The sequence below is a fragment of the Rhipicephalus sanguineus genome, chromosome 10 (genome assembly GCF_013339695.2).
Source record: "Rhipicephalus sanguineus isolate Rsan-2018 chromosome 10, BIME_Rsan_1.4, whole genome shotgun sequence".
In the NCBI taxonomy this organism is placed as follows: domain Eukaryota; kingdom Metazoa; phylum Arthropoda; class Arachnida; order Ixodida; family Ixodidae; genus Rhipicephalus; species Rhipicephalus sanguineus.
This window is the reverse complement of record NC_051185.1, coordinates 12,876,024-12,891,362: the sequence shown is the minus strand read 5'-3', so window position 1 is coordinate 12,891,362 and position 15,339 is coordinate 12,876,024. Positions and strand designations below refer to the sequence as shown.

At 46.1% G+C, this 15,339-nt stretch overlaps 1 protein-coding gene across 2 annotated transcripts in view; it reads left to right on the top strand.

Annotated features, from left to right (window-relative positions):
- The window catches only part of LOC119407059 (uncharacterized), a 59,293-nt gene that overhangs the window by 21,596 nt on the left and 22,358 nt on the right, over positions 1-15,339 (top strand). For both annotated transcript variants that reach the window (XM_037673897.2, XM_037673898.2), the window contains exon 2: positions 667-1,104. In XM_037673897.2, coding sequence (XP_037529825.1) covers positions 667-1,104 — 438 coding nt within the window. The remainder of the gene's footprint in view (positions 1-666; positions 1,105-15,339) is intronic.

The following is a 15,339-nucleotide window of genomic DNA, read 5'->3' as shown; positions in this document are numbered from 1 at the left end:
ACCCTTACCAAGGCTGGCTGCATGGCGTAAAGCTCTCTTCTACTTCATTTCCCTCCCCAGTGCTGGTCGTAGCAACGTGCGTCGCGCATCTGCACCTTTATCATGATTCTGCTTGATGGATGCGCGATACTATACAGACATCATGCACGTGGCAGTAATCGTTATTAATCAGCAACCGTCCTTTCACGACAAACCCAACAACCGAATCCTCGGACAGCATACTGCTCACGCATCCTGTCATCGGCCAGACTCATCAAAACGGTGACCTGCGTAAGACACATCCATATGATAGTTGAGACCAGCGGGAGCCCTTCAGCCTGGCCGCGCATGCTCAGATGCATAATTACGTTATTCCCAACAGTTTCCCGTAGATGGCAAACAATGGGAGTGAAACAGTACCGCTCCCGCGCTCTAAACAGTCACCAAGGGTTGTTTTTGAAACGTGGTGTCTTACTGAATCGAGTGCCTTATTGATAACAATGCCTCGTTTGTAACATCTCTCTTCTATCATCTTTTATCCCCCTTACCCCTTTGCCCAGCACAGGGTAACCAGTCGGTCTAAGAACTGGCTAACCTCCCTGCCTTTCCGCTTGTTTCTTCCTTCCTTCCTTACATGGCTACAGTGACACCGAGACTTAGGCTCAGTGCCGTCTTTTTCTTTTGCAGATGGTGTCTCGAAAGATCCGCAACGCCTGAACGTCATGGAAGGCGAGCAGACGTCACTTTCGTGCCCAATCGACATGTTACGCGAACCACTGTCCGCCATCTGGTTCCACGTCAGCGGCATTGCGTCTGACAGTTCAACCGCATTGATCGGCGCGAAGCAGAAAGAGCCGAAGAAAGTTTACGCCCTGGCAGCGCCTGTCTCTACGCAAAGAGTGCTGGCTGCAAGCGTCAGCCTGGTTGACGGAAGCCACTGGAAGCAGCCCCGGTGGAAGCACCGGGCTTTCTTTTCGCTGCTCAGCGACCCACCGGCATTGCGTCTCAACCGGCTAGAGAGGACCGACACCGGAAGTTACGTGTGCAACGTCACGTATCGCGACGACAACGCCACCACCGGCGCAGTCACCGTCACCGAAGCCCACTTCGCACTGTTCGTTGCCGGTGAGCGGTCTTTTTTTCGCAACCCGTCGCAGTGGTACAGTGGCTATGGTGCTTGACTGCTGAGCCGAAGCTCGCGGTATCGAATACCGGCCGCATTTCGATGGAGGCGAAATGGTAGAGACCTGTATACTTAGATTTTCGTGCACGTTAAATAATCCACCAGATGGTCGAAATTTCCGCAACCTTCCACTACGGCTGCAAGCGTCAGCGTGGTCGTTGGCTACGGCGTCCCTCATAGTCATATCGAGGCTTTGAGACGTAAAACCCCAGCACTTTTTATATCTTCTTCGGTTTCTTAAGACAATAATTCCTTGCGTTTAATTGTTAGCTTCTTTGACAGTTGTCTCTCTTCGTAATCGGAGAATAACCGGGCTTTAGTTCATGGTTTATAATAATTTCCGGGATTTTAAGCCCCGAAACAACGACACAATTATGATTAAAACAAAACGAACACGTCCAAGAAGTAAAATAAAAGTCGGCTAACAGACGACGTTACTTGGCCGCTTTCCTTGGTCGTAATAAAAGCCGACGCAGTGCCTCTGGTTTACATGTCGGTGAAATGTATAGCGTGCGTGCGTATATTACTGGCTGATTCCCACGTGTCCTGATTATGGCATATTGTGTGTTCTGAATGGTAGCAGCGATTCTAACAATAACCGTGCAGGTAGCAGTTTTTCCTTTTACGATAATCGGCGTTTTTAGCTCATTTAATTCTTTGTGGCGAGTGTTCGTTATCTTTTTCACCGGTTTCTTTCATCGCAAGGCGGGTTCTCGTCGAACTCTTCATGATGATAATGAGAGACGCCGTAGTGGAGGGCTGAGGAAAATTTAACCACCTGGGTTCTTTAACGTGCAGCTAAATCTAAGTACACGGGCTTCTAGAATTTTGCCTAAATGCGGCCATCTAAATGCGGCCAGGATTCGATCCCGCGACTTCTTGGGTTTGTTCTCACAATGTGGGAAAATAATTTGCACAACCAGTTCGCTTTTTTTTTACTTCGCAAGTCGCTATTTGTACTTATACGCGCTATACTGAGTTCGTGTTCCAAATGCACCTCGTGCATTATAAGTGCGGCATTAGTGGTGTTAGCTTTATTTTTATATCGTTATTTCTATAATGACGTTATATTGTATCTCCGTCTGAGACTAGTATATGCAAATAGCAATAAATTTAAAATAGAGTTTGAAAGTTAAAGTTAAAAGGAAAAAGTCTGCTCATAATCAGCTTACACAGGCTGAATGAAATACATAATATCTACTGATGGGCTAGTTGGTGAGCCATGATATTTGATGAAGCAGCTCGCAAAAGGACACAATCACGCACACATAAATGACGAAAACACAAGCGCTCTTCTTGATGTTCTTTATTTCTTTTCGAAGATTTTTATGCTTGAAACAGTATTGGAGAAAAATAAAAAATAGTTGTTTATGTATATGTATTTTTAGATTGGAAGGGCTTGAAATATCAAATGCATAAACTGTTAAATAATTGCTCCAAAATAACTCGTTTTTATTGGCGTATTACGTCATACTACTAGTATCTGAAACCATGAAGTAAGACATAAGAAAAGTACATTAACATAATAATAAGACGTCTTGTTCCCATCCCTCGCGGAATCTTGGCATCACATATACAAGCTAAACTGCACTGTCCCTTATAATAGTTGTTAAATCCAAGTTTGCTCAGCAAAATGCTATTTTTCACCCAACGCAGCCTTTACATTTGTCGCATAACTATTTTTGTTGGCAACCCGCCACGGTGGTCTAGTGGCGAAGGGGCTCGACTGCTGACCAGTAGGTCGCGGGATCGAATCCTGGCCGCGGCGGCCGCATTTTCGATGGAGGCGAAAATGCTGGAGGACCGTGTACTTAGATTTAGGTGCGCGTTAAAGAACCTCAGGTGGTCAAAATTTCCGGAGCCCTCCACTACCGCGTCTTTCATAATCATATCGTGGTTTCGGGAAGTTAAGCCCCGACAATTATTACTAACTTTTGGCAAATTAGCTCAAACTAAAGGTATCTGAAACCACGAAGATGCAATAAAAAAAAACATTCTGTTTGGCATACTGGTGCGATCCATCCTGGAATCTTGGCAAAACACGAGCAAACTAACTGCATGTTTCTATATAAAAGTTGTTTCGTTAAAGTTTGCTCAGAAAAGTGTTATCTTCCTTCCACGCAGCATTTACGTTTGTCGCATCTATCCTGGCGACCTACTGCTTTCGCTGATCGAGGTCATATCGGCGGCTTTCGCTGCAGTCATTTGTTGAGCAGCAATTTTAGGCGCATGATCAATTCCCAGTCCCACGACACTGCGCCCTATCTGTGTGTTGTTGGGCCTTGGTCTTTTCTGACCTCGTTCGAAAGAAAGCCAATCGAATTCGGGCGGCCGTTTCCATTTGAGAAATTAATGGCGGCACGTCAAGGCTGCTTGCATGTGGATCTCCTTTCAGTGTGGTTCGATTTCGCGTGCTCGACGTGCAGCTTTCCGGCGGAGACCACCAGGGTAAAAACTGATATTGAGGTAAAAAAGCAACTAAAGAAACAAACAAATATACAGTTTGATGCGAGCTCAAATAATAAATGTATGAATTGGTGATGGCTAATTACCGATAAGAAACGAAATCAAAGGCGGAATTTCATCGCTTAGTGTCTAATTAATTCAGCCTCTCGAAATCGCAGCAAAAGAACAGTAGAAAAGGCTTTCTTCAGCTTGACATGGTGTCATTGACCCTGCGGGGATTCAAATATACGTTGCGATGCAGCGCTAAAGATTTGCTTTGTGCTGCCTATATAACAAGAACGTGCGTGAACCACATTTCCTAAAGTATGCAAGTCTGTGCAACTCGTGGAACAAGGCTTCTTTTTACCAGCTTTATTATAATCTTTGCATTACCGGCTGCTGACCCGAAATACGCAGGTTTATAGCGGCCGCGACGGTCGCATTTTGATGTAGTCTGCATGCTAGAGGCCCCCGTGCTATGCGATGTCAGTGCACGTTAAAGAACACCAGATGGTTTAAAATTCTCGAGCCCTCCACTTCGGCGTGCCTGTTAATCATATCGGGGTTTTGGCACGTAAAACCCCAGGTACTATTATTATTATCAATTTTCGTATTAGTATTAGATTTCTTGAAGCAGATACGCAGTCCGATGCTACGTAATGTGCTGTCAACACGTATTTACCTCCCTTCCTCGCATAGAAGTGTCTATAGGAACCGTTGCAAAGGAAGCAAAAACGCCGCGATCCCCTTTTCAAGACCTACCCTACCCTACCCCTGCCCTACGAACCGTTTTCTGCATCACTTCTTATGTTGCGCTATCACCCCAAACCTTCTGTCAGATATCTTTATGTGCTTCACAAATCATTTCTCCTAAGCCACGTTTGCTTATTGCCCACTGCGCAATATAAACGGAAATTTCTGGTAACACGTGTCCTTCAAGCCTCTAGCAATATCTGCGCGCTGCGTGCGAATGAGTTCGAGAAAAGCCTTACGCTGGATATTGAACGCGAAGCAAAGACACTGGTAATATAAAAGGTACTGGCGCGTCTTCGATTCTAGCGCTACCCTTCAACGATTCTTGACAGGAACCATCATGTCCGCACCGCGGCTCATTTACGAAACATGCCGTACCCGAGAATGAAATAAACCAAAACGAAATTGCGTGACGAAGCAAGTACGAAACACAGTCTCATTTGTATTGTAGATTGCGAAATATCTCCAGCAGCAGACGAGGGAATTTTTTAGCGTCGCGGGTTACGGGTGAATTATTGCGTTCTCATGTTCGCCTTATCGAATCACAGCCGTGTGCGCATCAGTTGGGAATGTACGTGGATTCCTTGCGCCATTAGGGACAGTTCAAGGGCATGTCATCATCGAGCTGTGCGATGCTTTTATGTTCGGGTCATTGTACATACTTTCTTTTTTAAGCGTAGAAGCAATTTATCTATTGGTATGCTGCAATAATATATCATAATGTAACGAAAGCCAAGTCAGGAAAAACACACGTGTTATTCAGGCACGTATATTGATCACTGGTATCCCTGTAATCAAGATATGCGTCAGCGTCTACTATCGCGTAGCTTAAGAACCATAAGTTTTGTGTGTTTTTTATCTTCGCACATTCTATGATACGACTGAAGAGTGCGCTCTTCAGTGCAACTAAACAACATGCTCAGAATTATGACATGTCGGACTTGTAATTATATGCTTTGTCTGCAATAATATAATATTGTACATAGAGACAGTTCTGAATAGGCGTAGATAAATACACCTGCTTTTTCAACCGTGCTTATTATCTGACTAATTATTTCAACTCGGATATTTTTTTGCCGTTCTAACAAGACAAGTATGTCGAAAAAAGGCAGAAGTTCAGCGCAAGATTGAAGGTTCAGAAGACGAGAAAGCCGACGTTTCGACAAGCGGACCTGTCTTCTTGAAGGTTGCAACTCTTCTTCAAATTGCAGCCTCGGGGAAGGCAAGTCCGCTTGTCGAAACGTCGGCCCCAGCGACCCGCCATGTTCACGAATTTTTCATCAAGTACGCGTTACTTAGAAGGTGAGTGACACGCCCACAGAAGAGTTTAAAACTACCAGAATCTGCGGCCCTCCGGAACCAGCGACAATTTGGATGAGTTTAAGTGAAGGTTCATGCAAAAAAAGTAAATAAAACACGAGGCATAGCCCGTTGCACTATAAGTAAACTCAAAGTCTCATTTCGGGGAAGAAGTTTGACCTTTTCTTGAAACAAACACGTGCTGGCTCCTGTAAAGAGTGCACCGCCACAATAAGACTATTTGTGCGGCGTAGCCAACTTCAAGTTAATATAGGGAAGATGTTTAATGGAACTGGCCAGCATTGGTTTGTTTTCAGAAGTGGAGGAGGACATCGCAGAAGCACAGAACTGTTCATCAAGAGTGAGGAGAGACGTACGGGGAGGTGGGGGGGGGGGGGGGGGGGGGGAGGGCTAAGGACAGGCCTGGCAAACAAATGAACGATCAGGACAAGGAGAAGCTTGCGGGTCTTTGATGATACAAAAAAAATCACAGCATATCCACGGGGTGAATGATGATGAGTGGGGCGAAGCTACGGAGGGAATCATCTGTAAACCGTGAAACTCTTCCGTGAAATGCGCCCAGTACATAATATAAAGAGTGTGAAACATCGTGTATATATTAAACATCAAACTTTTATTGTACTGTTGGTTTACTTGGTCCCTTCATTATCAGTTGTGATCGGTGAAATGCAAGGAAGAAGTCCGCTCCCGAGCGAAAGAGCGCCAAGAGCGACCGCATTCCCCGCTCGCCCTGTGTGAATTAAAGGCAAGGCTAGAGGGAAGACAGGACGCGCGTTCCACGACGCGAGGTCGGTAGCATGCCCAACGAAAGCCAACGGAACGCGATCGTGCAAGTGCTCCGGCTTCGCATCGCCTCATGGTTTCCATTTAGCGTCCCAAAAGCAAACATATGCTCAAGGTGTGCCTTGCGTTTTTCGTAGAAATAATTTCTTTATCATGTACATTAAGACGAAAAGTTGAAAGCTCACTAGAGTGTATCGCCCGCAAAGTATGTCTTTTAGTGTGATTTAACTCTCGTACGGCAGGGTCCTCGCGCCGTTGCCGGTCCACCTCGCCCGTTGACGATCTGGCGAGGTGGCTACATGCAACTACTACTACTACACTTTAAGAAAAACATCTGGCGTTCTTTCGTTCTGCTTTTACAAAACATCTGGCGTCTTTCGTTGGTTTATTTCATCAATCAACGGCGTTTTGAACAAAATTTTTATTGTTTAATCACGCACAGGAGAAATCTCACCAGGCACTACCTTGGAGGTAAACAATGGCTGCTAATGGCAATGAGAGACAGAAGAAGTCGGCTTTTAGCTAACACTTACACTTCTACTTCTACTAACGTTTCCTACTGGAACATTCCAATGGCTGCTAATGGGGAATGAGAGACAGAAGAATTCGGCTTTTAGTTAACGCGCACGCTGCGAATTTTTTATTGTTCAACAACGCACAGGAGAAATCTCGCACCGGCACCACCTTGGAGGTCAAAGCGTAAGACTTGTTACTCACTACTACGACCACGACGACTACGAGGGACGAACGGGTGCCGCCTTAAGGAGCTTCGCCCCTAAAATGCAGATCAGGCGAAGTGGAAGGTTGAAGAGATGAAAAATTCCTGAACACGCGGTGTCACTGGAGCCGACGTTTCAACAAGCGGACTTGTGTTCTTCAAGCCTTGAAGAGGGTCAGTCCGCTTGTCGAAGCGTCGGCTGCAGCGAAACCCCGCGTTCACGAATTCTCATCTATTTACTTGGACGAGCGACATAAGCGACCCATATCCGTACTGTCGCAGCACATACTTTTATTAACAGCGGAACTATTGTAGGTCGACCCTTTGCCATCCGGCGTCACGCAGGCGCAGAGCCAGGTCACGTGACCAATAGTGGAAATGGGGGGAGGGTTACCTTGTCCGTCGCTAGATTTGAGATGCGCGCACTTACACCCGATTGGTCGAAGCGAGATCACGTGTGCTGCCAGCTCAGCCAATGGAGTTTCAGTGGACGCCTCGTGATGTCTTGAATTCACCGCTATATTTTAAAAATGCGTGATAACATCTGATTCGTCAAAGCGAGATCACGTGTAAGAGGACAGACTTTTGGGCTAGTTGGTTTGTTACGTTCATTGAAGCCATAGCGCTGATAAGACAGGGACCACAGAAAGAGGACAGGACGTGCGCACGTCCTGTCCTCTTTCTGTGGTCCCTGTCTTATCAGCGCTATGGCTTCAACGAACGAGATCACGTGACCTGCCGGCTCAGCCAGTGAGTTTTCTGCGAACGCCGACTACTACTTTTACGTTGAGTAGCACTGACAATTGGGCGAGTTGGTACAGATGCATGGCTTCAGAACGGCGCAACAAGGAAGACGAAAAGACGAAAGATCACGCACACTTGTGTTCGTGTGATCTTTCGTCTTTTCGTCTTCCTTGTTGCGCCGTTCTGAAGCCATGCATACTACTTTTACGCCACAGCTTCGGCGTAAGACAGCTTCGCCGTAAAGAGTTACGTAATGACCAAATGAGTTGTGTCCCACGGCACACGTGCTCGAACGAGGCGCTTACACCACTTGCATTTTAGTTTTTCAATCTGCAAGGACGTTCACCCTTTTAGAAGTCACTTGTTGGCGTTTTACGAACTAAGAAACGTTTATGGGACACGTATAGTGCTGAATCTTACTTTCCTTTTAGACGGCCTGCAATTAATCACTCTGGCTAATTGCCACGTAGTGCCACGTTGATTCTAGGCTGATGGAAGAAAGTTAGCACAACGTTCTTGATGCCGCGACGGCGCACTTGACACTACGCTCGGACGCTTTCATGAAGTAGCTGTCGATAGCGCAGACGGCGATATATAGAAAGCCGTCTGGTAGCTAATTAATCTCCAAGCTTTAGGCAAGCAACGCAGCATCGTTATAACGCCATCGATCTCCCTTACAGCTGGCGCACGGTGTCGGCGTGCTGTTCGCGCTCGCCTCTAGCATTCGCTGTCTGTTTGGACGCTTTACATAAGCACCAAACGACAACTTTCTTGCGCAAGAACATTACGAGTGACGCAGCGTTTTCATTAGAAACAACCAATAAGCCCCTGGCTTTCATATTGCCGGTCGAGCACTTCAGGAGATGGTTAAGGCGACATGAGATGAACTTCCAGAGGCGACGCATAAACTTAGTAGGCTGGTTGGTTAGTTTGTGCGATTTAACGTCCCAAAGCGACTCAGGCTATGAGAAACGCCACAGTGGAGGACTGCGGATAATTTCGACCACCCGGAGTTATTTAACATGCACTGAAATCGCGCAGTACAAAGGCTTTTAGCACTTGGCCTTCACCGAAATGCGACCGCCGTGGCCGGAATAGAACCCCCGTCTTTCACATCAGCAGCCGAGCACCGTAATCACTTGGTCACCGCGGCTGCTCACAAACTGAATAGCCCATGCTGCCATGCACAAATAGAACATGATGCTGCGACAAATAGCTTACGCCCTGCGGCTCCTGCTGCTTTGCTCAACTGCTCAAGTGGCAAGAATAGTTGTATGAAACGTTTCCAACCGTAGTGATTGCGTTCTTGGAGGGCAAGACGGAGGAACGCGGATATTCACGCACCTAACCCCCCTGGCGGACATAACGCTGTCTCCGGGATCGTTGCATTGTCCGAAGCATCGGTGAACCAACTACTGTGTCCCGATCGTAAATACAATACAGTACTGAACGGTACTTAGCTGGTCAGAGAGCGATCAAGCAGGGGCATCAAATCACGAAGTTAGGAAAGGAATCGTGCAGAGGCATGTTTTATTACAGAAACAGTGTCATTTAAGAAGTACGTTAGTTGCACCCAGAATATCCTGGCGCACCGTATGTCAATTTACTGTGTAAGTGTCTGTAGAGAAGGGAGTCGTGAACCAGCACACCTGGGGAGATAGTCTGTTGATTAGCGTATCTAAGATCCACGAATTATATAGCTGTTGCTACGTCCTCTGCGTTGTACAAAACACAATTCGGGTCAAACCTATCATACGAAGGCTTCCACGGGTTCTCGCCAAAGATGGCTACGCATGAACTTGGTGTGAAAGAGAACGTATTTTTTTCGCGAGGCTTAATTAGTTCACCACTTCGGAACTCTTGCGCACTTACACAGCTGCGATGTCCGCGGGCTCAACTTGTTTATAACCAGGCAATGATATAGTGGGAGCAATGAAAGCCTTCTTAAAAGCACCAAAGTAGGTGCATGTTATCGAATCAACGATGTTTACTGAGACGTTCTGTTGTTTTGCATCCCAAACTGGTGAGCTCGTTATGAGAAGCGCGTAATAAATGGCACGTGGAATAACTATGGTTCTAAGCCTGCCATTGTTCAATGTGCGCCGAAAGCATTGTGCATGCGCATAATTTGCATTGTACCGCGATCAGAACAAAGCAATGTTGTTCCCTAGGCACATGCCTCACGCTGTTGGTCCGATGGCTTGTTCTAATTATAAAGCTTCTCTGATCGCGACCACAATATGGCGAACGTTAAATGGCGGTGGAGTCCCTTGCAAACAAGCCATAACGAGGCGCTGCCTAAGATTGCAAATGCCTCACAATAGCAGCAGCTATGCAATTACTCTATAGTCTTCCCTATCCCGCAGCTGCGGCAGACTCCGAACATCTGGCGGAAGCCTCCAATGAAAAAAGAAAACGCTAATGCTGTCCACACAATGAGTGCTTCCGCCTTAGATAAACTGGCGCCGAAGCCTCCTGCAGAAGTTGGGGCTTTGAACGTTAGCATGAAGTACCGCAAACGAAGGTTTATTCTTAGGATTCATGGAAAAGGAAAAAAAGAACGAAGAATGAAACAATGTGTAGGCGTGGAGGGTATTTATCCCGCTGTCCTTAACAGGCATACCGCTTAATACCTGCAATAGATTTCGCATCACGGAGGTAGCCTTTTTGATTTGTTTTTCTTTATTTTTATATAGGACATAAGTTAATAAAAACGCCAGTACAGACAGGCAAAGTATTATTCAGTACACTGCCAAACAGCGTATTGCAAGGACTCTTAGTATAGTGATATATTCGTGACGTTAGACAGACCCACACCTGTTTATCTATATGTCACGATAAGAATAGCACCAGATACTGTGGATCGGTCCCCTCTTTTGGGAGAACTAAAGTTTTGATCATCATCATCATCATCATCATCATCGATAACTTTGTCTTGCTTGATACGTATCCATGACCTAATACAGAGACGTCTTGGAGCGATGTGTGGCATCGCTAATTGATCTCCTTAACATTAATGCGCGGAGGCCGATTGCTCACAAAAGCTAGCGATAATGGCATCCCTACAAACGATTTATGTCATGTGCGTCTACCGCCACTCGACACGTAATGAACGATATAGAGCACCGATGGGCCCCAGTTTCGTTAGGTACGATCGCACGAACAACAACAATTCACTCATTACGTATATTGAGACGCGTACTTATTGGCGTTTTCGTCGGTGGCCCTCTATCAGCGGCTCTCGGCTGCTCACCCGAAGGTTGCTGGGTCCCGATCCCGGTCGCGGCGGTCGCAGTTCGATGAAGGAAAAATGCTGGAGGTCCGTGTGCTTTGCGATGCCAGTACGCGCTAATAAACACCAGATGGTCGAAATTTCCGGAGCCCTCCATTACGGCGTGCCTCATAACCATATCGGGGTTTCGGCATGTAAAACCTCACATATTATTTATCAGAGGCCAAACGATTTTGATGGTGTTGAGGCATCCCGATGGCATCTCGTTTAAGACGAATCTGCCGCCAGAAGCTAACTAATCATTTTTTTCTTTTGATATATAAACAGTGTTACTTCGTGCATTGTAGTACAACAGCCTGGAATTTTGTTTTCTTCGTGATTTGTTTCTTTTTACTTCACACCAGCCTCTCTTTCTATGAACCGCCGCATACGCCTTTAACGAAAGGCTCAGGTTCGTTGCATCTCTTCCCTGATCTTTTCCGATCCGTCTTCTAAGCGCTGTTTTTTTTTTTTGGAATAAGCGCGGCGTTGTGTTCTCCGTGACATCAGTGACACAACGCTTTTCGTGACATCCAAAATGCGCCCACGGAGCCATGCGTTTCCCACATAAAAACTTGCACAGATCGCTAGTAAAGAGCGTTTGTATTCCGATCTCGAGCGCACATTACAAGTAGTGGCGGGAGGCAGCGCTTTATTGCCAGCGTGCCAGTGCTTGTTGAGTCAGTTGCAGTTGAACAAAAAATGTGTTTTTACAGCAGTTTTTACTGAACTATGCCGCAGTTTACGGAGCATATACAGTTATGATAACTGGTACGCCGTTACGTAGAGACAACGTCTATTCATTATAGACATATGCGGAAGATTCACGTCAAGAGCTATCTCATTTGCGCGACACAGCAAGGATATGTTAAGAAAATATTGACGTCACTTTAAGCTGCACGTTCGAAGTGCCACAGCGGACCTTCAAGCCAGGCATAATGCATGCACAGGCACTATTACCGTACGTTGTGTGATAGTTTCGTGATTTATAGGAGGGCTTCCAGCGATCTTAGATTTATTCATGCAACTTCTCCTGTTTGCGACTTCTGATATAGTTTAGTAATATTGACCGCATAGCTGCGAGCGAGGTAGATCAACCATACAGATGTAGCAACCTCTCGTATTGGTGCCTTGATGTGTCGGCTACTATTGCCTAAGCCAGTACGTTTTGTTGCCGCGAATTCAGCTTCTTAAATAGCGGTTGCCACGGTCCACGTCGCATGAGGTTCCGCAACGAGATTGCGCTTTTAAGCGACAGCGCTGGTAAGCTTTATCGCGCCGTGTTTAGCTAACCGAGAACGTGCTTGGTGGATCTCCCTATCTTTTCCCTTCGCTTATTTCTCTCTCTCTCTCTCTCCCCATATAAATCCATATAAAATCCATATAAACGCACAAAATGTGTGTGAACCTCGGTCGTTTTAGGTTTGGTGTATTCGTCAGCAGGTTAAGTAGTATCAGACGGCTGATATATATAGTTAAAAAAAATCAAGCACGTAGGAAAAATTGTTCAGTAAAGGACTGACGTTCCGGCCGCGGGACCGGCCTTCGTCACTCCGACGAAACGTCATTCCTTTACTGAACAATTTTTCCTACGTGCTTGATTTTTTTGAACTTTTACTTCTGGGTCCTTTGCTACCACTTTATTGTTTATATATATGTGTATATATATATATATATATATATATACTATAACAGGTTATAGGAAGCCTGTTTGGCTATCGAGTGTTAACGACAGCTGAACAATGTCACTGAAGGGGAGAAGTGCATCATCAATACCGGGAGTGGTTTAAGCTGCAACGTTTCCACGGTAACTAAAAAGGAAAGCTTGAAGCAAAGTTATTTAGGAGGCAGTTATAGTTCAGTAGTCAACTACAACCGTGCAATTTCATTTTTAGTTATACTTTGGGCATTTCAGGGTTAATTCTGCTGCAGTCGACTCACTAAACGACACAGTAAAATTAGTGTATAAACATAACACTGCAGGTAGCGAAGACAAGTGACACATTTGCAAGAGAGACTACATTCAATCAGGGGCGTAGGCAGAAATTTTTTTCGGGGGGAGCACCTCCATGATCTGAAGTGGGAGCAGGGCAAGCAGATGTGGTTAAGTGTCATTTTGTGCTGTGTATGCCATGGAAAAAAAGAATTTCGGGGGGGGGCACGGGCCTGGTGTGCCACCCCCCCCCCCTGGCCACGTCACTGCATTCAGTAATCGCTTGTCCTCTTGTGAATGTGTCTAGTTGTTTGCGCTGCCTCTTGTTCTAGAGAGAGAGAGAGAGAGAGCAGAGGAAGGCAGGGAGGTTAACCAGAAGTTTGTATCCAGTATGCTACCCTGCACTGGGGTTGGGGAATAGGGGTTAAATATGTGTAATACGCTAGGCCATGAAGAAATTTTAGTGCATAAGGTTATCCTCGTTTTCGGGATTTTCTATGCTCTTTTCTTTTCAGACACTTGCTTCAGGCACTTCTTTCAGGCTGTTAATAAGCGAGTTGCCCGAGTCTCTTAGGTGACCGCTTACTATCTTCGGTGGCTTTCGCTGCTCGCGTCTATTGAGCAAACGTTTCTGATAATTGACTGTATCCTGTTCCGCGCAAATGGCGAGCCTTAATTGTGCTGTTATTTATACTGCCCCCCTGAAAAAGAGTAGCCGTATCCTATGAAAAATTTATATAAAGAGCAATCGTTGTGAAACATTGGCAAGGATTAGAAGTGTCCGAATGTGCGAAGTATTTAATGGAGTGATGCATTTTTCGTCTTCTCGTTAGATACATAATAGCATGAAGTGGTCATAGTTATAAAAGGAAATAAAACGCGCAAGTACTAGACAAAGACGCGGGACAACACTGACAAGCGCAAACCTTAACTTAGCTTTCTTTTTCGTCGCATATGAATATGAACGCATCGCCGCGCATGCGCAAGAAATAATCACGTTGTCGCGGTACGAAATTACTCAGCAGTCCACGCACGAGGCTATTTTCAACTTCCATCAGAGCAATGGATGTATCACTCACGCAAGGCCTTTCTCGTAAATAAATATATAAAAGCTTTATAAAAGCTTCTATGAGTTCCCAAGCAGTTGTCTTTGCTCTTACTCAAGATCTTGATCTCGCAAAAAATCGGATCACGCATTCAGATTTCACAGTCCGGAGCCAAATACGCATTACCCCTACTTCTAATTGAAAGCTCACGTTCCTTCGCATGGTCGTTCACACACCGTTCAGTCTGCCCAATGTAGGACTTTCCACAAGATAGCGGAATTTCATAAACAACGCCAAATTCGCGTCAATAGACGTACTACCTACGCGGCTCAGTGGGCCAGTGGGCCCAGCGGACGTGCGGAGACGCCAGCTGCGCGTGCGCGGGACGCCGGGCAGCCAGCGTCTTTGCGGAGAGAACCGCTCGCCCGCTCGTATCCCCTCGTACCCCTCTAGTCATCTGAGGGGGGCAGCAAGTTTTCCCCGTACCCTTACGCTGTCGCACCCGTCCCGTCATATTTTAATGTGAAGGGTTATAGACATGCAGGTTTTTGACGACAACGGCGGCCGAGGGCCACTGATGCTGCATTCCAAGAACAGCTTATTTCCCACATTAAAGCAGCTTGCTGGGCTAGCTGGGATACTGAACGTTGTATTTAACTGATCTATGTATTTTCAGCGCTTAGGCGAAACAGGAAAACAAAAATAAACATGAAACACGGAAAGAATACTTCTCACCTTTAACCATGTGCACGCAAAGCAGTAGACCAAAAAGCAGGCCGTTGTGGGAAGTACTTCATCACTTCATTTTTATTTCTCTTTTTTCAGTTTCATTTTTTGAAGATTCTTTTCTTTCGGACTCGAACAGCGGTAGGAGGTGGTGGGGGGCGCTGCGGTAAGACTTCGCCCCCCCCCCCCCCCACCTAATGAAGAACTATCTGCATGCCTATGTGGACGACTCTTACATGGCGGCGAATCGGGTTCGCTGAAACGGGCTACTTTTGTTTCACGCAAAAGTGCCTCTGCAATCACAGTTAAGATCGCACGAGGATAACCGGCCGCCAACAACCGCCCAATCTGGTCATTAAGTCTGTTCCGGGTTTCATGTGGGCTACATTTCCCAAGAGCAGGTCCCAGACATAGCTTAGCAATCCCCCGTCACACTAA